At 35.3% G+C, this 24,029-nt stretch overlaps 2 protein-coding genes across 5 annotated transcripts; one reads left to right on the forward strand and one right to left on the reverse strand.

Annotated features, from left to right (window-relative positions):
- The first annotated feature begins 581 nt into the window (after window positions 1–581).
- LOC123208114 (mechanosensitive ion channel protein 2, chloroplastic-like) lies at window positions 582–16,320 on the forward strand. Of its 4 annotated transcripts, XM_044625536.1 has the most exons (14): window positions 582–727; window positions 1,667–1,799; window positions 1,888–1,947; window positions 3,434–3,591; window positions 4,165–4,288; window positions 4,392–4,489; window positions 4,600–4,713; window positions 5,810–5,870; window positions 6,454–6,603; window positions 6,686–6,796; window positions 6,995–7,162; window positions 7,273–7,386; window positions 8,347–8,403; window positions 15,204–16,320. In XM_044625536.1, exons 2-14 carry the CDS (start codon window positions 1,722–1,724, stop codon window positions 16,104–16,106), a joined length of 2,196 nt encoding a protein of 731 aa, XP_044481471.1. In that variant the 5' UTR covers window positions 582–727; window positions 1,667–1,721; the 3' UTR covers window positions 16,107–16,320. The 4 variants fall into 4 exon arrangements, with proteins under 4 accessions (XP_044481471.1, XP_044481475.1, XP_044481473.1 ...); XM_044625540.1 differs by lacking the exons at window positions 582–727; window positions 1,667–1,799; window positions 1,888–1,947 and adding an exon at window positions 3,029–3,124; XM_044625538.1 differs by lacking the exons at window positions 582–727; window positions 1,667–1,799; window positions 1,888–1,947 and adding an exon at window positions 3,135–3,300.
- Window positions 16,321–16,708: 388 nt separating this feature from the next.
- LOC123208115 (O-fucosyltransferase 39-like) lies at window positions 16,709–22,842 on the reverse strand. The gene is made up of 12 exons (XM_044625541.1): window positions 22,788–22,842; window positions 22,457–22,629; window positions 21,270–21,332; window positions 20,580–20,642; window positions 20,399–20,480; window positions 20,152–20,222; window positions 19,865–19,953; window positions 19,542–19,745; window positions 18,940–19,210; window positions 18,314–18,541; window positions 17,562–17,759; window positions 16,709–17,169 (listed from the first exon to the last, which is right to left on the reverse strand). The coding sequence occupies exons 2-12, from the start codon at window positions 22,595–22,597 to the stop codon at window positions 16,960–16,962; spliced, it is 1,620 nt and encodes a 539-aa protein (XP_044481476.1). The 5' UTR covers window positions 22,598–22,629; window positions 22,788–22,842; the 3' UTR covers window positions 16,709–16,959.
- Window positions 22,843–24,029: the final 1,187 nt, after the last annotated feature.

Consider the following 24,029-nt stretch of genomic DNA (forward strand, 5'->3'; position numbering starts at 1 on the left):
CGTTTTGACAGAAGATCGAATAAAGATGATTCTCTCAAAGCTAATCTTCAATCGAATGAAGATGATTTATCTTCGTCTAATGAGAGTGGATATCAATCTTCATGAATCGATAAGAAAAGAAGATGGTAAAGTTTTCAATCAGAGTGGATTTCATTATTGGGAAAATGGGTTAGTTTTTGAGCTTAGGGTTTTAGGAGAAAAATGGTAACTTTTTAAAATTTAGAATTTGAGAGAAATTACTATTTTTTAAAATTAAGAGATAAAAATAAAATAAGATTTTAATTTATTAAATATTTTTTTGATAACTAATAATTTTATCTTTAATTATAATAAATAATTTTAATAAAATTGTGAATATTTAAATTTTCGTACATTATCCCATCAAGAGTTTTTGTTTACACCAATCGTAAGGTAGGATTAAGTTTTTTTGGCCTTTTTTTCCAGGTAGTACTACTCAAATACAGATGCTTCCAAATTCTTCAAATATTTCCACGTTTTTAAATGTTCACTTATTTGTGCCCCTAGCTGGTGGTGTGCGTGTGCCATGCCGTCTTTACGTGGTAATCCACGTGGCTAAATCTTAGCCACTGTAGCAAAGCTATTGGTGACTATTCTAACGGTATAGAATTGGTACTTACTTCTCCGGCTCTCAACCCGTTTCAACTATCTACCCCTCAGCATCTTGGAATTTCTTGGAAGCTTTAGAACCCTGAAATTCTCTGCTAAAGTAACTCTTATTGCTATCATATATGATATTTTTTCAGGATTCCCTTTCATTTTTCTGATTAAATTTCATTCCTTTTATTTATTTGTTTTTAATTTTCATTAGCTAACTGACTAGTTTTTCTGTATTGTTTGCCTTGCGTTTAAAAATTTTCCGCTGAATTTGATAATTGAACTTATAACAGCTATGGACTTTATTTAATGAAATTGAAATTATGAGAATTTGGATACTGTATTTCATTTCTAGGGTTATCATGACAAATGTAAATTTAATTTTTGTTCTGTTCTTGCAGTAAATTAGGATTGAACTTCTTAAAAATTATGATTTGGTTTAGTTTAAAGAATAATTTCTAGTTTGGTGATTTTTAAAACGAACCAAATCGTAAATTATATTTTTATTTTTATTTATATATATATATATAAACTATTTTCGACAAAATTTTTCAATAAGCAAATTCAACTTTTTTTTTATATTTATTTTGTCAATTTCTATACATATATATTGTATATATATTTCATATTTATTTTACATATTTATATTATGTTTTAAAAAATTATAATTCAATTAATTTTATTAAATAATATATATTTAGAAGTGAATGATTTTAATAGGTTTGAACTGTAGTCCAAACTGAATCAAATTGTATTTTTTTAATTTGGTTTGGTTTGAAACCTAAAATGGTTTAGTTTGTTTTGAAAATTTTATAAATCATTTTTTTTTTAGTTTAGTTTGAAGAAGCTTCCAGATTGCATCAAACCGGGCAATGCACACCCTTATTGTTAATGAATTTGTTTATAGGCATAGCTATTACTTTATATACACCATTTGATTTATATGATTATTTTTCATATGAATTAATTGGGAACAATGATTATTTTTGGTGCAATAATATGTAGCTTTAATTTTTTTTTTTGGGGGAGTTTCTTAAGTCTGTTTTTTCAGGTTAACTGGTAGTTTATGTAGTGGCACCGCCTTGCTTATACATATCAACCCTACAATGGTGGTTGCTGGTTCCTTGCAATTGTCCCATGACTTGGGGCTTTACAGGAACCAGGGGTACAAGAAACGAATCAAGGTATAGGAATTATATTTTTCCTCTGCAGAATGTCATTCCCCAATTTATTCTATGCTGGATAACTGAAGTGATTTTTTTTTTTTTTCAGAATGAAACAGGAAGAGGCAACCTACATTTATTACATGCTGCTCCCAGATCAAGTGTTTTGGTATGTTTTCTTGTTGCAATGTGGCAGAACTGTACCTTTTTTAAGACAAGATAGTGTTAAGGAAATGGTTGTTAAATATAGATGGTATATAATATTTTCACCTTAAAATAAGCGGCATTTTTAGCTTACTTCATTTTTTTTTTTTTAATTTATTGGTTTGTCTAGAATTAGTTGAGATCTCAGTTACATTTGCATTAGAAGCCACACGGTTACATAGCATGACAAATGGTTTACTGAGAAGGTGCTTCAATTCACATATATGCATAGTTGTCAAGTGCACCTAGGCGAGGTTTTGCTCAAAGCGATACGGCCATCGCCTTGATTATGATCAAAGCAACCAATGGTTCAAAGGGGATCGCCCTTAGTGCTTTTTCAGTGTGTTTGGAGAAGTTTTATGCACTGTAGAAGAGCCTTTTATTATTGCCTAGGCTATCTTTGACCAGCATTTGAGGGTTACTTGGTAATTTATGGACAGTTTTCGGTACAATCACAGGCTTTCCAGCACGTTTTGGGCAATTTTTGGCCAAATATGAGGTTTTGGCAATTTCTTAGTCTTTGGTGAGGTTTGAGGTTGTTGGAAAGATCACCAGCAAGTTCTAAGGTTGGCAATAGGTGTACAACGAGTTTTAAGGTTGCTGAAGGGGTTGCCCACAAGTTCTAAAGGCACTGGAGAGATTGCTGGAGAGATTTAAGGTTATTTGATAGGTCATTAGTCATAAATCCCTTATATATGGTCCCCATAGAGGGTCTAAGCATGATAACTAATTATTGGTCAAATTTTTACTGCTAATGTAGTAAAAAATTATTTTAAATTTAATGGAAATTGGAAAATTTTTGATAGAAATTTTTAACTACCTTAGGTAAAAAAGTGATGCTCTCACCTCACATTTTTCACCTGGGCAGTAGGACCCTTTATTGTCTTTTGACGCTTTTCGCCTTGGACAGCTATGCATATATGTTGTACAACTTTTGTCTTCTTTAGAGTCTATTACAGGCATTTGGTCCACCACTGGAGCTCTTTTTTATCATGAATACGTATCTTTTTTGTTTCCTATAAAAAACAAAAATGCCATATTGTCACCTAGCTTTCTATGCTATCATTCTTAACATAGTTCAATAGTGTTATCTACTAACTATGATATCACAACGGTTTACAACTGCTTATTCTAGCCCTTCAGTAATTTTTTTTATTTACATTTGTTTAGTTTGATGATCACTGTTGGGGTTGTGGTGCTTTTTTGGGATGATAGATTGCTATGCTATATTGGCTAGATTATGCTGGTGATGTCTATATTATCAGAAATTCATTGGCCAAGTTTTTTTTCATGGAAACAGGAATCTTGTCCCCATTGTGTATGCTTCCCATGAATGTAGAATTTTTGTTAAAATTTACTTTGTATCTCTTCTTAAGCTGCCAACTGATAGTATTTAAGTGATTCTTCTAGCCCTTTTTAACAAAGTTTGGAAATGATATCTTCTGTTACAGTTTAGGCAGCAAGATCCCTGGAGAAATCATCTCTCTGGCAGTCCATACCGGCCAATACATTCTGTATTTTATAGAAGTGGTAGTATTAGGTGCCATTTTTCTCCTTTACCAGGCCAAGCATGTCAGTGCGTGAAAGCTGCTTCAATGGAAATCACAAAGTAAATTGTTTCTTTTAATGTACTGGCATGATTATACTTATTATGTGAATGCTTGTGCAGAAGCGTGACTCTTCCCTTATTGAATTTCAATTTTGATGCACACACACACAAATGCATCTTTTTTAATCTTGGGTATAGCTCCAGTGTCAATAGAAGTGTATGATAGAGTCTGTAGAGATGTAATTTGATGCTGTTAATGGTAAACCACTTATTCAGCAAATGATCATTTTCTTGTAGTCATCTGGGTTAGTCAGCAGGTTAGCAGCTGATTTTATTTAGTTTCAATCTTCCAGCAAGATGTGACCTGCAGCAATGATAGTTTTTCGAAGAAAAGAGGAAATAAGAACGCTCAAAATATTTAGAATGAAATTGATTTTTAATGTGTCCTTATCTTTTCTCTTTAAAAGAGTCCACAGTGTTCTTGCTAATGTATATTGTTGTAAGAAATCCAGTTTCAAGTGTTCTTTGGAAGTGTATAAGACTTGATGCAGTAAATGTTGACATTGTTCTTTTATTTAATGAAGTTTGTTCTTCTAAATAACTCAAAGAGTAATAATTTCTTTTATTACGCAGGTCATTTAATGTTCTACAAGGTAGTCCTCTTGTACTTCAATTACTTCCTGCGATTGGTGTTATTGTCTTTGCCGTGTGGGGTCTTGGGCCACTTGTGCGCTATAGCAGAAATATGCTACTTCATGTATGATCAATTTCTTTAATTTTCATCCTTTTGTTTTGTACTATATTCTTTATATGCGCTCTGTTCTGAATAGGGTTGGTGCAATGTGTACAATATTTTGCAGAAGAGTGATAGTAATTGGAAAAGGAGTAGAACACACTATGTTATGACATCTTATATTCAACCGTTGTTGCTATGGTCTGGAGCAATACTCCTTTGCAGGTTTTCCTGTTGTTTCATTGTTGAGTTATAATTACATTTATTATTCTTCTTGTGTGGAAAACTAGTTTCCAGTTCAATTAGGATGCTGATGATAGGTTTGTATCTTGCAGAACACTGGATCCAGTAGTTTTACCTACAGAAGCGATTCAGGCTGTTAAGCTACGATCTTTGAACTTTATAAGATCATTGTCAACTGTGCTAGCCTTTGCCTATTGTTTATCAAGGTGAGTGGGTTATCAATGCTGCACTTTTTCTTTTTTTAGTGAAATGGTTTTATCAGACCCACCCTTAGTTTGGTATGACAAACTAAAACTGTTGGGTTGCTTCTGTGGTTCAGGTGTCCTCTTTGGCTTAAGCATTTAGTATATTCCATTTCTTATTAAGGATTCTTGTGCTTTTCATTGTTATATGGTAGGTACCGGGTGATATATAGACTCTCAACCCCAGCAAACAAGAATATTGGCAAAAGAATTGAAAATAAAAGTTGCAGTGTATATATATTGAATGGACTGTGATTACAATAATGATAAATTTCTCTCCCTTACTCAAACAAGCAAACCGGAGCACTTCACTTCTGACTGTTAGAGAGACCAGAATCTCTCCTGAATTGCCTAGCTTTCGAGAGGCTAGATGCTCTCCTAAATTAGCTGAAGCTGCCCACAATTTTTTCCAGAAAATCCTCTCCTGCAGACCCTTTTTTATACTGCTACATGGTCCCCATTCCACCCCTTTCCATTGCCTTCCCATGTGGCCCACTGATTATTACAACTTCTCCACCTCACCAACATGCAATTCCCCCCTGTTCTTGCCCCTACTGTTCTTCTTGTAGATCTTCACAATGGAAGGTCTAACATTTTACTTTCTAGCTCTGTTGATAATTTAATCTATTTTGTATGACTAATAACTCATTAGCCAATTTTGAAATTGTTTGAGTTACCCATTGAATCCAAAACTTTAAATTTATATCATGGTTAACACTAGTTCTTATGTTGTAACATGCCTATCGTGTGTAAGACAGTATCGATTGAACAAGACTAAACTACAAACACAAACATGACTAATTATAATTCAATTCTTGAAATAAGAGATTTTAACATTGAACCATTTGATTTCCTTAGTTTTGATATCACATGAAGTTGCCACAAACCCAAAAGCTTAAGTTTATTGATAAGGTATCAATAATAGTGTTTATTGTAGGAAATCATTTATTTTATATTATAGTTGGGCTTGAATGTGGGGTATTGTTTTGATGTTGTGTTGTGCTTATTTGTTATTTGTTTACATGAGCACTAACTATCACTTTTACTTTTTCTTTTGCAGTGTGATTCAGCAGGCACAGAAATTCTTCATGGAGACTAGTGACTCCAGTGATGCAAGAAATGTATGTGTTAAGACTTCAAACATAATTAAACTCACTTTCATTACCTTTCTTAGATTTTTTCAGTATTTTGTTGATACTATCTTGTGCTAAGAGCCTTTACTGGACTACCAATGCCCTTTTGATTTTCTTGTCTTCGATCCTTGACCTTCATGTGTCTACTAAATTTCCATATCTGGTGGACATCGTATATTTATACAAATATTATTGTGTTTATATCTCATTTGTGAGACTTTTAAGAAGTATTAACATTTTGGAGTGGGTAATTGTCATGGCATGCTAGGTATGGCTGTATGGGATGCATTAATCTTATAGGCAAACTGACATTGTTCAAACAAATTAGTTTTCATGATTTTACAAAGGAGCAGAGCACCTATAGTTCCATTGGCAATAGCTTTACACTGCAGTTGGAATATATTTGCGGTCCTATGTAGTCTGTCTTCTGGTTCATCAATTTGTAAAGAAGGAACATGATATTTCATTTTTAATGTCAGATTTTCTAGTTAGATAACCTGAAATTTCTCAAAATCTTCTGAACTGAATTTTCTAACTTTATGGCAAATAATTTTTTTATACTTTTGGGCAGATGGGTTTCCAGTTTGCAGGGAAAGCTGTGTACTCTGCAGTCTGGGTTGCTTCTATTTCATTGTTCATGGAGTTGCTCGGTTTCTCCACCCAAAGGTGGCTTACTGCTGGAGGTCTCGGGACAGTATTGCTGACTCTTGCTGGTCGTGAGGTAGTATCCTTTAACATGTAGTTTATTTCAACTTGTTGCTTTTCTGGACCCTCCCAAAACTTGAAGTTGTTCACTGTTTCAGATATTTACAAATTTTCTCTCAAGTGTTATGATTCATGCAACTCGACCTTTTGTTGTGAACGAATGGATACAAACAAAGATTCAAGGCTATGAGGTGTCTGGTACTGTTGAGGTTTGTATTTTAAGAATGCATAAACTCCTCTGAAAAAGCTTGCTCTAGTTGATGAAACGTAGATAGCTCTAATGAAAATGGTGTGTGTTTATATCTCAAGAACAATGGCTTGGTACTAATATAGCAATTAAATTTGTTTGTCAAAGTTGCAAGTGCATTTAGTCTTTATGTTTTCTTGCTATTTTTGACTATCTGCAGCATGTGGGTTGGTGGTCTCCAACAATTATAAGGGGTGACGATCGTGAAGCTGTTCATATCCCAAATCACAAGTTCACTGTAAATGTTGTTAGAAATCTTACACAGAGAAGTCATTGGCGTATTAAAACTCACCTAGCCATTAGCCACTTGGATTTTCATAAAATTAATGTGAGGAGTTATCTAGCTTTGCCTTCCCCATAATAGTTGGCGACTGCCTTTCGAGCCAGTTGTGCCTCTATCTTTTCTCTAATAACCGACTGACAGCTTTTTATGTACAGAATATTGTTGCTGACATGCGCAAAGTCTTGGCCAAGAATCCTCAAATTGAGCAGCAGAGGTTGCATAGAAGAGTATTTCTGGACAATATCAATTCTGAAAATCAAGCTCTTCTGGTTAGTGTTATATGTCTGAATCTTCTTAAAAAGTGATAATTCTATTTACCATAATTTCTTTATGACTTTTTGACAGTTAATACATATTTGCTTGTTTGTATTATGAGAAGCAATTATTGGGGAGTAGAAGAATCCGCACATCTTGTAAAATATTTTCAATTTATACAGACTGATTTATATTCTAAGCAAGCTTGCAACGAAAATTTTTAATATACTATTTTTTATAACTAATTTTCTCATTGATAGCAGCAGTAACTATAACGCAGTTATTATAGTATTATTATGATAATCCAAGTAGTGTGTAAAATTTTGTTTTATTTATTCTTAACAATACTGTCTGATAATGATTTCGTTTTGGTTCTATTAAACATCTGGATTTTCAATAAGCTTATTTTTAGTGCCCTTTTTTTTTCCTCTTTGCCTCATAGGAAGAGAAGCCAAGTTCCAGGTGCCATAGTACATTGTAGAAATATGCTCTGGCAGGACCAATAGTTAATAATTTTTTACATACCTCTGTGCGACCATCCTCTACAATCCCTGAAAACTAAATATAGCTACAAAATAATTGTGCAGTTTAGAAATCTAAATTAATTAATTCTAATTAAAGGATCAAGATTGACAGTCAATACATGTGCTTGAATAATAAATCTTCACAGATTGGACATATCTACCACCAGCTCGCCTTGCTGGCATGCTTACTTGAAATTCTTTATCAAATTAATGGAATCAAAATAGTTTAAGAAACTATGGGGAACAGAGACAACTTTAGAATTAATTAATTCAATGAAAGAGTAAAAAAGCTAACTCTGGAGATACATTGAACATAACTAGTAACATGATGCTCAAATAATAAAATCAAGTGACCTTTATAAGAAAATGTTTTCTATACAGTATGGCCTTGTGTAGTAATTTCTTTAATATTAGCTTTACATATGTTTACATGTGTTGTGTTTTTGACAGATCTTGGTGTCTTGCTTTGTGAAGACCTCACATTATGAAGAGTATCTATGTGTAAAGGTAGAGTATCTCTCTCTTGTAGTTCTACCTCTTATTACAAATATTGGTTGATTACAGTTTGTCTAGATACATATATACTAATGATGGTGGCAATTCAACATCCTACAACACTCTACAAGATGAAAACTGAAATATGCAATTGTTTCCATAAGTTTCATGGCACTGACTGTTTATCCTTGCTAATTAAATTGTTGTTTGTTGTAACGAAATATGAGATATAAAAATTTTTGAATATTTTCCTCTAATTTTTGAATTGATACTACACAGTATTATATAATAGATTACAAGAGAAAAAATAAGAAACTAAATCACTCATAAATTTGGAAAACTGTCTAACAGAATCCCTTCATTCAAGGGATTTTAAATTAAACCTTCTAATTTAACTGAATCCCTCCATTTAAGGGATTTCAAATTAAACTTTCTAATCTATTTACAACTCATTTACAATTCGACACCTCCCCTCAAACTAAGGAATAGATGTCATCCATTCCCAGCTTGAATATAAGATCATGGAACCTCAAACTATTCAACCTATTTGTTAAAACATCAACTAATTGGCATTCTAATAGAACATAGGACATACACACTAATCTTTCCTCCAATTTCTCTTTAATGAAATGTCTATTGATACAGACCTGGTGAGTGAGAGATTTCAACCTAGAGAAGAGCAAACTCCTACCAGATACCAACTCCAGACTATAGCTCCCTTAGAACCAGTATGTTGCACAATATAGTCGAAATAGCTCCAATGTAACAGTGCAATGTAAATTACTCAATGTAACAGAATTCCCAGAATTAATATATATTCATTTCCTTTAGTAATTTAGTTACAATTACAGAAGCATTTTTCTGATTTAGTGTTACAATATTGATTTCCAGAAAATTACACAAAACAATAACAACGCATTCCAAAACACACTCTTGCAGTAGTTTCACCAAACCAACTGCTGAACCACAACAGCTTTTGAGAGGCTGTACTCTCCCTATCTATTACTTTTTCCTCAAAGAACTCTCTTCCCATACTTCTTTTCTGCAAGATTATATCTACTCTCCCATTCCTTTGTCTCCTTTCTGCCACTTAGGATTTGCCACCTCATCACTTGAATTTCCCAGGATCAAATACAATTCCCTTGCTTCTGTCCTCTGCTGTTTCTGACTTGAAGGACTCTTCAAACTTGTTTGGTTGTCATCCTTTCTTCCAGCTTGTTGGCCACATGTCACTCTCCCTCTCTTGGTCTTTTTTTTGATATACACCTTCACCCTAACATCTATCAATTTCAATATGCATTGTCCTATCATGTTATATAAGATTGTGAGCAATATTGATAGCTGACTTGTTGTCACAATAGAGTTTCATAGGACCTTCCCATTTGGCTCTCAAATCATCTAGGATAATCTTTAGCCAGAATAGTTTACACAATCTTTGAATTCTGATTCTGCAGATGATCTTGCCACCACATTCTGCATCTTACTCTTCCATGTTACCAGATTACCTCCAAGGAAAGTACAATACCCTGTAGTTGATCTTTCATCCACTAGGGAACCTACAGAGTCAACGTTGCTGTAAGTTTTTAAAGCAAGACTATCGTTCTTCTCAAACAAAATTCCTTTCCCCAAATTGTCTTTCAAGTAATGCAACACCCTGTAAGCAATTTGAAGATAAGGTTCTCTTGGATCATGCATGAATTGACTGATCACACTCACTGATTATGCTATGTCTGGCTAAGTGTGAGCAAGGTATATAAGTCTACCGACTAACCTTTGGTACATTCTTTTATCAACAGTTGGTTCTTCTTTTGCTTCTCCTAACTTATGGTTTGGATCCATTAGGGTAGAGACTAACTTACACCTAATGTTCCCTGTTTCTGTTTATAAATCAGTCACGTACTTTTACTGAGATATGAAGATCCCTTGTGTGGAATATGCTACCTCAATACCTCGGAAGTATTTTAGTTTCCCCAGTTCCTTTATCTCAAACTCTCTTACTAGTTTATGTTTCAATTCATGCTTCTTTTTTTAATTATTCCCAGTTACTAAGATGTCGTCCACATAGACTAGAAGAGCAGTCACTCACCCTACAACTGAATACTTAATGAAGAGAGTGTGGTTACCTTGGCTTTGTTTGTACCCAGAATCCTTTACGACTTTTGCAAATCTCCCAAACCATGCTCTAGGAGATTGTTTTAACCCATAAAGGGCTTTTCCTAGCTTGCACACCTTGTTACCTGTGTCCCCGTCAAATCCTGGTGGGATGTTCATGTAGATTTCTTCATCTAAATCACCATGGAGAAATGCATTCTTAATGTCATATTGTAGGAGTTGCCAATTGAAGTGGGCAGCCAATGATAACATAATTCTCATAGTATTTATTTTTGCAACTGGAGCAAAAGTCTCCTAATAATCAACCTTATAAGTTTGAGTGTACCCTTTGACCACCAATCGTGTTTTATATCTTTGAAGTGATCCATCAACTTTGTATTTTAGTGTGAAAATCCACTTGCAATCAACAATGTTTTTCCCTTTCAGTTTATCAACAATCTCCCATGTTTTATTCTTTTCTAATGCACTTATCTCCTCTCTTATAGCATCCCTCCATTCCTTTTTTAACCATGCCTTAGAAACAGTGTTAGGGATAGCAATGGTGTTTAAACTCTCAATAAACTTTTTATGGGTTTGTGTCAGGCGCTTAAGAGAGACAGTGAGATAATGGATAGAATGGTCGTTTAGTGCACTTTCAGGTACCTTCTCTAATAGCAATGGGAAGGTTTAGGTTGTCTATTGGGTGAATAGATGTTTCAACAGATTGTGTGTGTAAAGGTGGGTCAGATCTTACCATGATCTCATTCCCAGAGTCTGAGTTGAATTCTTGGACCAGTGTCAGTTTTGAAACGACTTTTCTCGAATACACCTGAGAAAACCTTGGAAAATTGTGATACTAGCTGGGACAAGTGATGACTTGGGTTCAATGACAAAATTGGGTAACTCAAATGTGATTGACTTAGAGGCAGAATTAGGTGACTTAGATGTGATTGGCTCAGAGGACTCGGGTTCAACAACACTAGCTGGAACATAAGAAAGCTCAAGGGTTTTAAGAGGTTCAAAGGGCTCGCAAGTACCATCTTCTATCATTGAAATCTCCCCCTCAAGAGAGGACTTGGAAAAAAAAGGTATATTTTCTGTGAAGGTGACATCTGTAGAGATGTGAAATTTTTTAGATGAAAGGTTCTAACAGTTGTATCCCTTTTTAGTGGATGAGTAACCAAGTAAGACACATTTGATAGCTCGAGGGTCTAGTTTGCCTCTATGTTGGTTGTGGATATGAACAAAGGCAATATACGCAAATACCATAGATGTGAGGCCATTAGAGGTTTTGAAATGAGGGTAGAAACTATTAAGGATCTCTATGGGACTTTTGTTGTCTAACACACGTGAAGGAAGTCTATTTATCATGTATGTGGTAGTAAGAACGACCTCTCCCCAATAGAGCTTAGGAACATTCCCTTGAAAGAGTAAAGCTCAGGTGGCGTTAAGTAAATGCCCGTTTTTTCTTTCAGCTACCCATTTTGTTGAGGTGTGTTAACACATGATGAATCATGGATAATACCCTGTGATCGAAAGTAAGATGACAAAATCTGGTTGAAATAGTCTCTAGGATTGTCTATTCTAAAACTTTTTATTTTAACCCTGAATTGGTTTTGAACCATTGAGTGGAAATTAGGTATAACAATGCTAACATCAAATTTTTGTTTAAGAAAAAAAAACCATGTAACCCAAGTGCAATCATCAGTTAAGGACACAAACTAATGAGCTGCGAAAACATTAGATATAGTAAAAGGAGCACATGTCACTATGAATCAAATGGAAAGGATGAGAATTTCTTTTATTGCCAATAGGAAAAGATACACGAGTGTGTTTTGCCAATTCACAAATATCACAATGAAACTCAGAAACATCTAAAAATATTTAATCCTTGGAACAAATGAGAAAACATGACTTTTAAAACCCTAAAAGATGGATGACCTAAACGTAGATGATACAACCAAATGGTATCTTTATTCGAGAAACTAAGAAAAGACAAAGACAAATTACTCCTACCCTTTTGAGATGATTCAAGGTAGTAAAGCCGCTTCTTTCCTTAGCAAGTCCAATCCTCCTCCCCGAGCCCTGATCCTAAAAAACACTATAAGAAAGGAAAAAAATAGTATAACATTTAAGATCATAGGTAAGCTTTTGAACGGAAACAAGGTTGGTCAATAATTTTGGTACATGGAGGACATCTTTAAGGATAAGGGTAGATGTGATATGTATATCTCCAAACCTTACAACAGTAGTTAAAGAACCATTGACCACTACAATTTTTTTGTTATTCGGGCATAGGGTATAGGTGTGATAGAGTTGAGATGTGGGGGTCATATAGTCTGTGGCACCGGAGTCTATTATCCAAGAGTTAGCATAAAATTTATCTGAGACATTCATGCAAAGAGGAAATGAAAGTTTTCCTGAAAGAGCCAAAGAACAAGCTCCAAAAGGCTTCTCAAGAGACTCAACAAATTTCTTAGCTTCTCAATTTCTTCACTGTTGAACCCTTTTGTTGTAGAATTTTCTTCAGTTTTGGGTTGTTCTGCCATGTGTGCTTGAGGTCTCTACTGCCCCCTATGGTTTCCCCACTCTCAACTTGGTGGCTTACCATTTAGCTTCCAACACTTCTCTTTTGTGTGCCTTGGTTTCTTGCAATGGGTATTTAGGCAAATCACTCTTTCTTTGCACCAAAGATTATCCTTGTTCTCCTTCCATTGGTTTTCTCTCCCTGGGTATTTAGGCAAATCACTCTTTCTTTTCTCCTGATGATCTATTTTTGCTACTAGGGCTGACCTTTCCACGGTTTGTGGTTCAAGCATAGCACTCCTTCGACTTTCTTCTGCTCGAATCAATGAAATTGTCTCTTCTAGAGACAGTGTGTCCTCCTTGCCAAGGATTTGTAACCTAACTTGATCGAATTTAGGATTCAATCTAGCCAAAAAACCATAGACACGGCCTTTTTCAATAAAGCTCTTCAAAATGGTAGCATCCTTAGGGCGTTTCATCTCGAAAACTCGGTAATAATCGAGTTTTTGCCACAGATTTTGCAGTAGGTTTACATACTCTGTAATAGATTTGTCTCCTTACTTAGTAGTTGTAGTTTTGACCTTGATCTCGTACACTTGAGCAGCATCATGAGCTTTTGAATATGTGCGACGAATGAAGTCTCAAATCTACTTTCTTGTAGCTAAAAACATGCATATGTTGCTAATCACGGGATCCATGGAATCCCATAGCCAAGACATTATCATGGAATCCTTCTCATCCCACGCCTCAAATGTTGGTCATCCTTTGCTGGTCTTGTTCTAAGAAGATGGTTAAACCATCCTTTGCCCTTGAGGTATGTGCGGACAAATTGGGACCATTTGAGGTAGTTCTTCCCATTGAGCCTATAGGAGGCCCAAATATTCTGTGAATTTCCAATTTTCTGAACAGAATTAGATTTTTCGGATGGGTTAGACTTGCTAGAGACAGTGATTTTGGAGGCTAACATGGTGAAAGAAATTCACAGCAATTAAAGACGTAACAATGAAGGTTGCTTGAAGAAGAAAAAAGGAGAAATCTCAAAAAAGCCCTCGAGCTCTGATACCATGTAACAAAATATGAGATAAAAAGAATTCTGAAATTTTTTCTCTAATTGTTGAATTGATACTACACAGTATTATATAGTAGATTACAAGAAAAAAAATATCCTAAATCTAGAAAACTATCTAACCAAATCCTTCCATTCAAGGGATTTTAAATTAAACTTCCTAATCTAACTGAATCCCTCTATTTAAGGGATTTCAAATTAAACTTCTTAATTTATTTACAACTCAACATTTGTAGTTTCGAAAAATCCCATCAAAGTGAAAAGGGAAAAATTATATCTGACTATGGATTTTTCTTTTTTTGACTTTGAACTTTTGGGTGCATGGTTGTGAGAAGTTTTCCAATTATAATTCTGGTGTTCCTACTGGTGATAAATGTGGAATTGGAAGCATGTGATGCTTGAGGACTGTTAACTTACACATGTAGATTTTGGATAACCTTTTAAGATTAAATATGTTTGTTACTGATCCATTTCATCTTCATTTGAAGACTTGTAACGTATTGATTTAGTGCAAAAGAGTATCTTGTGTCAATCATCTGGATGGCTGAAGTTCAATCCTCATCTGAGTTTAAATGAGTTACATCTGGTGTATCATAATGGTTTCCTTTTTCTTTTCCCTCCATGAGATACCATTCTACTGTGCAAGTTATTAATTTCTCTGGGCTTCAGATCTAGAGTACTCATCTTGTATCTGGTATCTTATTTAAGTATCTAGACTTGTTTATGGAGAAGCTTCTGTTAAGATCTGTCCGTAAGACTTTTTTTTTGGTTCACAGAAGTTGAAATTTCATTTAAATTGATTAGGAGATTTTATGTTAGCTTATGAGGGCATTCAAGCATTTCATTTGCAGTGCTTTCGAGGGAATTAAAAGGATACCTTCATATAGAAATTGTGTATGATTTTCATAACCAGTGTTGCTTAAAGGACTCGATTTGTTAGACTTTTCTTTACTTGTTTCTACGTTTGCGTTGATGGTGTTATGATAATTCCATCTTCATTTCTCTTCATCTTTTGGCTACTGAAAGAGCTTTAACCCATTTTACTGATTGATCTGATGCTATGCATCTCGTTTTAGTTTGATAGTTCCTGAATAAGCTCATTATTAAGTTTCTATGTTTGATGAGACAGGAAGCTGTACTGTTGGATCTTCTTAGGGTTATCAGCCATCACAGGGCGAGACTTGCAACACCAATCCGCACAGTGCAGAAAATATTTACTGATGCTGACCTGGAAAATGTACCATTTGCAGACTCTGTCTACAACCGTGGAGGTGTGGCATCTAATCGCCCTTTACTATTAATTGAACCGTCATACAAAATCAATGGAGAAGATAGAGCAAAATCTCAAACTCGTCCTTCACACTCAAGCGGAGAACAGGATGGTAAGAGCCCAAAGCCAACACCTGATGTCAGAACAGATTCTATTGTTGGAGGGACTCCAAAATCTGAGTCTAAGGCAGGTGTGAAAATTGCTGAAACACCAAATCCTGACACGAGGGAGGACCAAAATGGTGATAAATTAACCAAATTAACATCAAAGTCTGTACCCAAGACAAATTTTAAGATCGCCAATATGTCAAGTTCTGGATCCAAAGTTCATGGCTCAGTGTCTGATAATTCAATCAAAGACAAAAAGATGTCTGAAAGCAAGCAACCTAAAATGGGAAATCCTGGGAATGTAATACAAAACGGCAAGTCAGAAAATCCTTCGGTTTCATCATCAGAGACCAGTACAGACAAAGGTGGTGGATTACAGGAGTCAAAGCATGTAGGTGATAAGTTGCCGGTGACACAACAACCTACATCAAGGCCTGTGTTGGAAGAAAATATAGTTCTTGGTGTTGCATTGGAGGGCTCCAAAAGAACCCTTCCAATAGAGGAAGATATGGTTTCCCCACAACCAACAGAGATGAAGGAAATGGCTAGTGCTCCCCCAAATGGAAATGGATCTTCAACTAACGAGAAGGAAAGTAAAGATGGTCAATCGCCATCCAGTTCTGGTGCAGCATCTAGTGTCAGTGAGAGCAGTTAGAATAGTTGCAGGCAATTGCATCTTGGCATTGCTAACTTAAGAAACCTACACCAAATCGATTTTTTTTTTTTAAATCAAGCAGTCATACACTGTAAATGCTCTCAGTATATTCTTCATTATCAGTTCTCTCAACCATTTCAAAATGCACCGGTTGTGAAATTAGTGAACTTGTGTGGTTCAATGAATGATAGAACCGAAGAAATGTTCATAGGCATGTTTAGCTTGCAGTTTCTCCAAGCATTATGACTTCTGGAACTCAACTTACTTTATTTCCCCTTTATAGATTAAATAAAACTATATGTGTAAATAAATTATACAAATTTATCTATACAAAATAATATAACAGTTTATGATTAAGTAATATAATTGTTTATTTTTTCTCTCACATTAAAATCACCTTGTTGAGATACTACCACATCTAAATGTATGAATAAGTATTACTCTTTCAGATTATGCCCAATCATGACAGCAGCAAATAATGTTTAATTAATTTTTTACATCTCTTAAAGGCATAGATATTCCTCACAAATTTGCTGCAAGAAATACTAATTTTAGGCTAAACAAACATGAAAATATCAAAAGCAAATGTCAGTATTAATAAATTGCACATAACTACATATTTTTATTCTAATCTGAATGCAGTCCAATAATATATCAGATTCAGAAGATTTTGACAAAAACTGGCCAATCCTACATTGCTTACATCGCCAATCCACTAAGTGTAATAACCAAAAACATGGATAGTTCAATTGATAACAGGACAATGGTGTTGTAACTTATTTATGATATTGATACTAATCACAAAAGAATAGAGTAATGAGTTGCTATAAAAGGTCACAGATCCTAGAGCAACTTAGACATGGCACATGCAGTCGGGAGCCGGATATGTGTATATGGACTGCTTAGTTTTTCTTAATCTGATCTGCCCTTGCCTGTTTTCATGTCCTTCAACCACTGCCTGCTGAAAGTCTGACCAACTCATACTTTTGTTTAGGAAGAGTGGACCCAACAATGCCATGTTAGGCCTTATAGTCTTCGAGTTCTCATATGTTCGATGTCCCACCTGTTAACATCACAAAACTTTCATCTACTCATGGTTTCTTAATGCAAGCTACTGCACATGTGTTTTTCAAGCTCCCTAGCTGTTCAATATCTGTTAATTAAATTAAGTTTTGAGATATGTATAACATAAGCCTAAGCATCCATTACAAGTCTAAAATCCAAGTTCAACAACCCATGCCACTAGAGTTTAATGAGTTCCAAGAGTTTCTGAATGCACAATTTCAAGTATAGCCACTTCCCAACTGCTATTCATCAGTCGCTAACTACTTTGTCATAGTCTTCTGCAGTTATAAAATGATTTTGGAAGGCAAAGTGCAAAGCATAGATCCTCAGAAATTGAACCTTCTGTTTAGTGATGCATTTATATACCAGAAAACAGTAAAAAAAACTCACCAATGCATTATGCATGTTCCCTGGAGAAGCAGATATGAAGATGTCACTGTGCATGCTGACATAATAATCAAGTGCAGCTAACAAAGAAGCCTTTCCCTTGATCCTTGCCCGTTCCTCAGGAGATGCGAGGCTCTTTTTATCTTCCATAAGTGGAAATAATCTTCGTAAAGCTGAAATCCTAGCCTCCCCACCATATACCTAAAACAGAAACATTGTGTTAGATCTCCTATAACTAATGTCTAAAAGAAGAGACACATGGCAATTTAAGAACACGGCTGGATGAGAACACGATATATGATCACAACTGGAGAAAGTGATGATGCAAAGGGTGGTAAGCAGTATATAAGGACAAGCAGGGAGGCGATGAAGAACAAGAAATACAGACAGAATTGTTTAAGTGGGGCTGACTGCCATTGGGGACCAAGAACCTCTGTTGCTAGGGATTATTCTTCCTCTTTTTATCTTCTTTTGTCTTTAGTCTACTTGATTCAGTTAAGCTGGAATTCTTGTAAGACATTCCATTTGAATAAATAATTCTAGCAAATGTTTCGTTTTATTATTGAAGCAAACAGATTGTGTGTGCAGTCGCTACTGGAAATTGACTAATTGCTTGAGTGGTTGTGCTAATCGGGGTTGTTATTACATTGACAAATAAAAATAATTGAAATATGAACATAAATTTCACTTTTCTAAACATAAAGAGTGTAGAGTAACATGGGTAAGTCCAAGTTTAATGGATAACATTAACAGACCTTGTGGGAGGCAAGATAAAGCCGAGTACTGTTGTCAAAACCCAATGCTGCTAGAACTAATCCAATTTCTTCTGGAGTCAGTGGGCAACGCCCCTGACTCCTCAACTCTTCATCAGTGAACTGGGAATTAAGAACTCTTCCTTGCCAAATCATTTGCCGGTACTTGGCCAGCGCCAACTTTTCAGCTTTGCCCCCACCGAAATCACAGGCTGAATGAGCTGCCATGTCCTACATATTCACTAAGTAAATGAAAGAGCTCATGGAGAGAAAAATGGTTAATCACCTGTTGAAAATTATATAAGTGTGAAACCCAGTATCCTGACCAAAATTTTGTCAACAGGAAAGCAAGCCAAACCTATTGTTAGGAAAGCTACAATTTACTGATGTCAGCATGCTAACTTTACAACTCGTGTCAAGCTTATATCCCCTACACTTACAGATCACGAACAGAATGCAATGCATAATATGAAGGTAAATAAATAAATAAATAAATAAATAACAGAGAAGAATTTTTTGAAAGAATCTGGTCCCCTCTTTTTACCATAGAAGATAAGCTTAAACTAGAATATAAAACCACCCCACACATTTACCAGTAAGTCTAGATCTGTAATAGAATTAAGTCATACCTTATCAAACCGAAGGTGTAGCACAACAAATTTCCATGGCTCTTGTTTGTTATACACATCGATATAATCCAGCAAATGGCCATTACCAAGCACTCTACTTTTGCTTGAAGGATACCTTAAGCGGCTGACAAGAGCATCTCCAAGCTCTCTAATATGAGGAACAAAAATCAATGCTTGAAAATTCGCTTTACAGCGTAATCTTTGGATGTCCATTGGCAAGTTGTCAAAAGTTAAACGGTGAGAGAATGGAGAAATTGCAGCAATCCCATAACTGGAAAATGCAAAATGTTACAGATCTTAGAAATGACCAAGACAGCATGCTAAAACTTCACAATGATCCTGGGTCTTTGGATGTTCCAGAAAATAACTGGGGTTACACACTAAAATCAGCATAATGGTATAATGAAGGGCCTATATTGAATTTAACTTAAATTTTAGAAGAATGAGAACTTTGAAAACAGATATATAACTTATCTTGAAGAGAAAAATATTTAACAAAACACAAATAAAACTAGACTCGATAACACTAACAAAATAATTGCCCTAGAAATTGCTAACAAGCAATTTCACATCCAAAACAAGTATTTCTGGTAACCACGAACCTCTGTAGTACAGGCAAGACATTCTCTAGATACCAGTTAGCCGAAGCATGAACAGGAGCTGTCTTGATTCTGGTAGCTCGAATTGCTGAGGCATAATACTCTCTTGTGCTCCAAAAGTATTCATCAGGAAGCTCTTTTACAATAGAAATATCATCTTTTAATACATTAATAAAATGGTCCACATCAAATATATCCATAAAGGAGCTGCAGGTGAAAGCAAGCAACATCAGGGTGATGCCTTCCCCAATTGAATGAAGGAAAATCAAGTACAGTTAATTAAAAAAAAAAAAAAAAGAGGAAAGTGGAGGTTCCACAATAATTACCTTGAGTCCTGCCAAACGGGATTTACTTCAAGATGTGGGATTACAAGCGTTGCATTCAGTATTTTAGCAACAGCAACTGCATCACATATCTAAGAGAAGGGGATAACATAAGCCACTATTCATTTAAAAAGAAAAAAACCCTTAACATTTGAGTGACTATCTAGGTTTTTCTACAACAGAAGTGACTGCAAGATTAATTCAATATGTATAAAATATTTTCCTCCTTCAGCACCCTTGGCATCTTGAGGTATCTAGGAAAGACATCAATTATAATCCCAAGTACCTACCCCCATTCTCTGCTGGTTTAACCCTCCATCAAGAAATACTTGAATGTATCCCTGAGATTTCTGAGGTAATGCTGTTTCAAAAAAGCCATGTCCATCCAAGACCAATCAGAATCATGAACAAGAATAATAAAGAAAATTAATAAAGCACAAACATTTGTATTTCAACTTCAGGTTTCATTACTCAATGGGAATATTAAATAATTACAAAAGTCCAACTTATATGGTAGCCTGATTTCTTGTTACTTACAATGGGCTTTTGCAGATTCAACACATGGTCTCCATCTTTGATCGGCCAAAGGAACCCAGAGATCAGATTGCTTTCCAGTTGCCTGAAGAGTTACACAAGGGGAACCAAAAGAAGGTTTTTTATCAAGGCAAACGTAAAACTACAAGAAAAAACAGATGCCACTTAAAAGACTTTTACTTACATATTCACGCTGCAAAGCACTTTTGAACAAAGGTAAGTGCCTGGGCTTTAGAGCATTTGAATCCTGCACAATAATACCTTTATATAAAGCAGTACAATTTACCCAGAAACACTAAACTTCACAGATGGTGCCAAACCAACATAGAATAGTTACAGGCACGTTCTGACATACATAAATCTGCATTATTTTGAACAAAAAGCATGTCACATCAGAGAGCACGGAATTGGCATACAAATCAATTGGAAGGTGAATATTACTTCATTGAATTGAACAACCCAACAACAAAAAATATTAGCTAAGTTCTGTACATCCATATACTTTCCAGGAATTACAAAGTGAAATGTCCTGTGATGTGTATGTTCAGAGCAAAAATACTACCCCAAATAATTTTGCTGGCTCTTGCACCCAAGGAGCCTCCACTCAAACTCACTTATATGCAGAGACTTCCAGATGCCATTAGGGTGTGTGCAGGAATACTAGCTTCCAAGATGATACAATCCTGAGTGCCATCGTTACCATCATGAAAGTTATCTTTGTCCATGTTTTTTAGCTGTCTCATAAATAGTGACTTATTCATGAACAAATTCCTATACTAGTGTAGCACGAAGAAATCAACCAAATGGAAACATATGATTGCATCGTTACTAAACAACACTCCTATACACATCTGCTCGGTAGACTGCCACTCACTTTTTGCAGCTGCAGAGCACTCTTAAGTAGAGGTAGGTGCCTAGGTTTTGGAGCATTCCATTCCTGCACAAAACAATCAGTTTGTCAAACAAAGTAGCAAGTGACATGAAATGGGCAATGATTGTTCCATAACATATTTATCTTAGTAAATACATATAAAAAACATGTTTTCCACGAAAGATAAAGCTAGATAATGCCTGATTCTAATGCTAAGCACAAAAAAATAACGTTAATATTATCCTTTTCCTGACATGGAAATGTAATTTTTTTTGGAGAACAGCTTTCAGAATTTCATGTGTTGAGTGCTATTATCGCTATGATGCAAGGATCAAAGATAAACAAATTGTGATGTCAATGCTCAATGCAAAAATAACACCTTAAATAACTTTATTCTCTTTTATAACCAAATGGAGCAAGGATCCGATTTAACTAGGTCTTATTCAGGCTGTTCCAGTTCCAGATATCCGTCAAGCTTTTTGCATGTAAAACAGCTTCCAAGGTATTTTGTCTGCACTTCCAAGCCTTGGTACCAGACTTTTAGTTGATAAACAAAAATAAAAAATTCCTAAACCAGCACTAGCATAACCATTTAAGATCACTGCAATCACAGCCAATCAATACAACATACCAGTTTCCTTCTTTAGGCCTATTTCATCTTTTCCTGCCTTCTAATTTCCAGAAACACATAAGAACATGGAACCACTTGTATGAACCACAAGGCAACAATAAGCCACGCTTTTCATGCACCATTTGATTAAAGAATAGTGCTAAGAAACTCCAGTCAAGTAAAGTCGAACAATTCAACTTACCAAAACCACAAAGTAGCCAATCAATGAAATCCGACTAGTCATAAATGGTAAAAAACCTCATCTCAACGTGTCCCACAATATGACTAAATTTACACCCAGCAATTAAAGAGCTCCACTTCCCCAATCAAATGCGTTGACAATTATCACTAATCCCTTTTGTGTCTTTCAAGTAACCATCCATACTTCTAGCCTAAGAGTTCCGTTTTCATTCCATCACTATCTATTGGATCAAAATTTCTACCATATAAGAAGAAACAAAAAGCAATGGAGATAATATTTCCTCAAACTTCAATAAAGTAAAATAAAACAAAAAAAAATTACCCATTTCGCATTAGAACAAAATAAAGAGTAAATAAAAACAAAGGAAAGAAAGCATACCGAGAACATAGAAGGGGAAGCATGGCTTAATGGACTAAACAAGCTAGGCAATAAAACTGGAAAAAGAAGCACCAAAAGCACCGCAAGAGCTCCTCCTCTTCGAGTCTGATAACCATAAGAACTCTTGTAGTGAAACTTCATCGTCAAAAGCTCAACCCCCGATCTCAGACCGTCTAGAAACACACACAAAAACACCAGGAAAATTGAGCTCTAACGGTAAAGAAAAGCAACAACAGTCATAAATAATCACTCGTATAAAGCACACTTCCACTCTCTCTCCACCAACATTCCCAATTCTCTTTATGTAACTGTTTCAAGGCAAGCAGTACACCTGTGAAACGGCAGCTGGCCTCTGGCCCCCTTAATTACACTAATTATTTCTTCTCAAAAAGGGGCCCAGATGAAAAAACAAGACTAGATTGATTTTGTACGTTAGCCTCGGAATTGTAATCGCATAAAAAAACCAGCCATGAAATTGTCTTGTATTGTTTTTGCCCGCATGCTTTGTTAAAGTCTTTCAGGTTAACTTTTTTATGGTAAAGTTGATAGACTGAATTGAATTGTGCCGTTGGGTATCTGCATGTGTTTTTCTTTTCATAAAAAGTTTTTCACTTTGTTCAGAGCACCGACAGTGACAGTAACTTGAGATTAGAGAGAGTTATGGACCATATATATCTATGGACGAGAATCCAAGTAGGGTGGCTGGACTGTGATGGGGGTTGTGACAAGGATGCCCGAAATGTCGGATCGATCCGCCCGAATATTGTTACATCATTAACACTTGGATTCGGATATTATTTTGGATAATATCTTCTTCACAAAATTCCTTCAGATAAAAACTGTATTTGGACATAAAAATATAAATACGGATAAAATAAATTTACTTATGGGGTAAGAGATGGCAGGCAGGGCAGGCCGTTTTGACGATCCCATCATTTGACGGTTTTCATATTAAGGGCTGGATAAAATCTTAAAATCTAAGACATAGTCCAAGGCCTGTAGACCATACTTCCATAAGCCCATAACGGGCTAGCTCGCAAGCCATTTGCGGGTTGGTCTAAAAAATAATTTTTATTCTTTAATTATATAAAATTAATTTTTATAAACTGTTTTGATTGCTTTAGTATTGGATTGTATTGGATGGACTGACTTATCTAAGAAGAAAATTAATAAAAAAGAGTTAAAATCTTACAATTCAAAATTCCTTATTATTCTCTTGTTGTAGACATCCATGTAGAGATGAAGCAAGTCCCTAATCTTTGAATGAGGTAGACCATTATCATCAATCCAATGATAGCATCTCATCATCAGGCCAATCTGATACTACCTTAATTGTCTGTCATGTTATTGAATTGTCCACCTGTGGTGCTTGTGCTAGTGTTGTTGTTGCGCTAAAGGCCTATCCTTGAGCCTTTATCTATCTCCTCTCTTGAGTAAGGACATCTAGAGCATCTCTAATAAGCTTCTTGGATTTTTCATCCTGAAATAAAATACAATCTCAGACAAATGTACAACTTATTTCAATGTATGTTAAATTATTGTAACACCCCATTCAGAAATACTGCTTTCTAGA

The sequence above is a fragment of the Mangifera indica genome, unplaced genomic scaffold, assembly GCF_011075055.1.
Source record: "Mangifera indica cultivar Alphonso unplaced genomic scaffold, CATAS_Mindica_2.1 Un_0139, whole genome shotgun sequence".
NCBI lineage: Eukaryota > Viridiplantae > Streptophyta > Magnoliopsida > Sapindales > Anacardiaceae > Mangifera > Mangifera indica.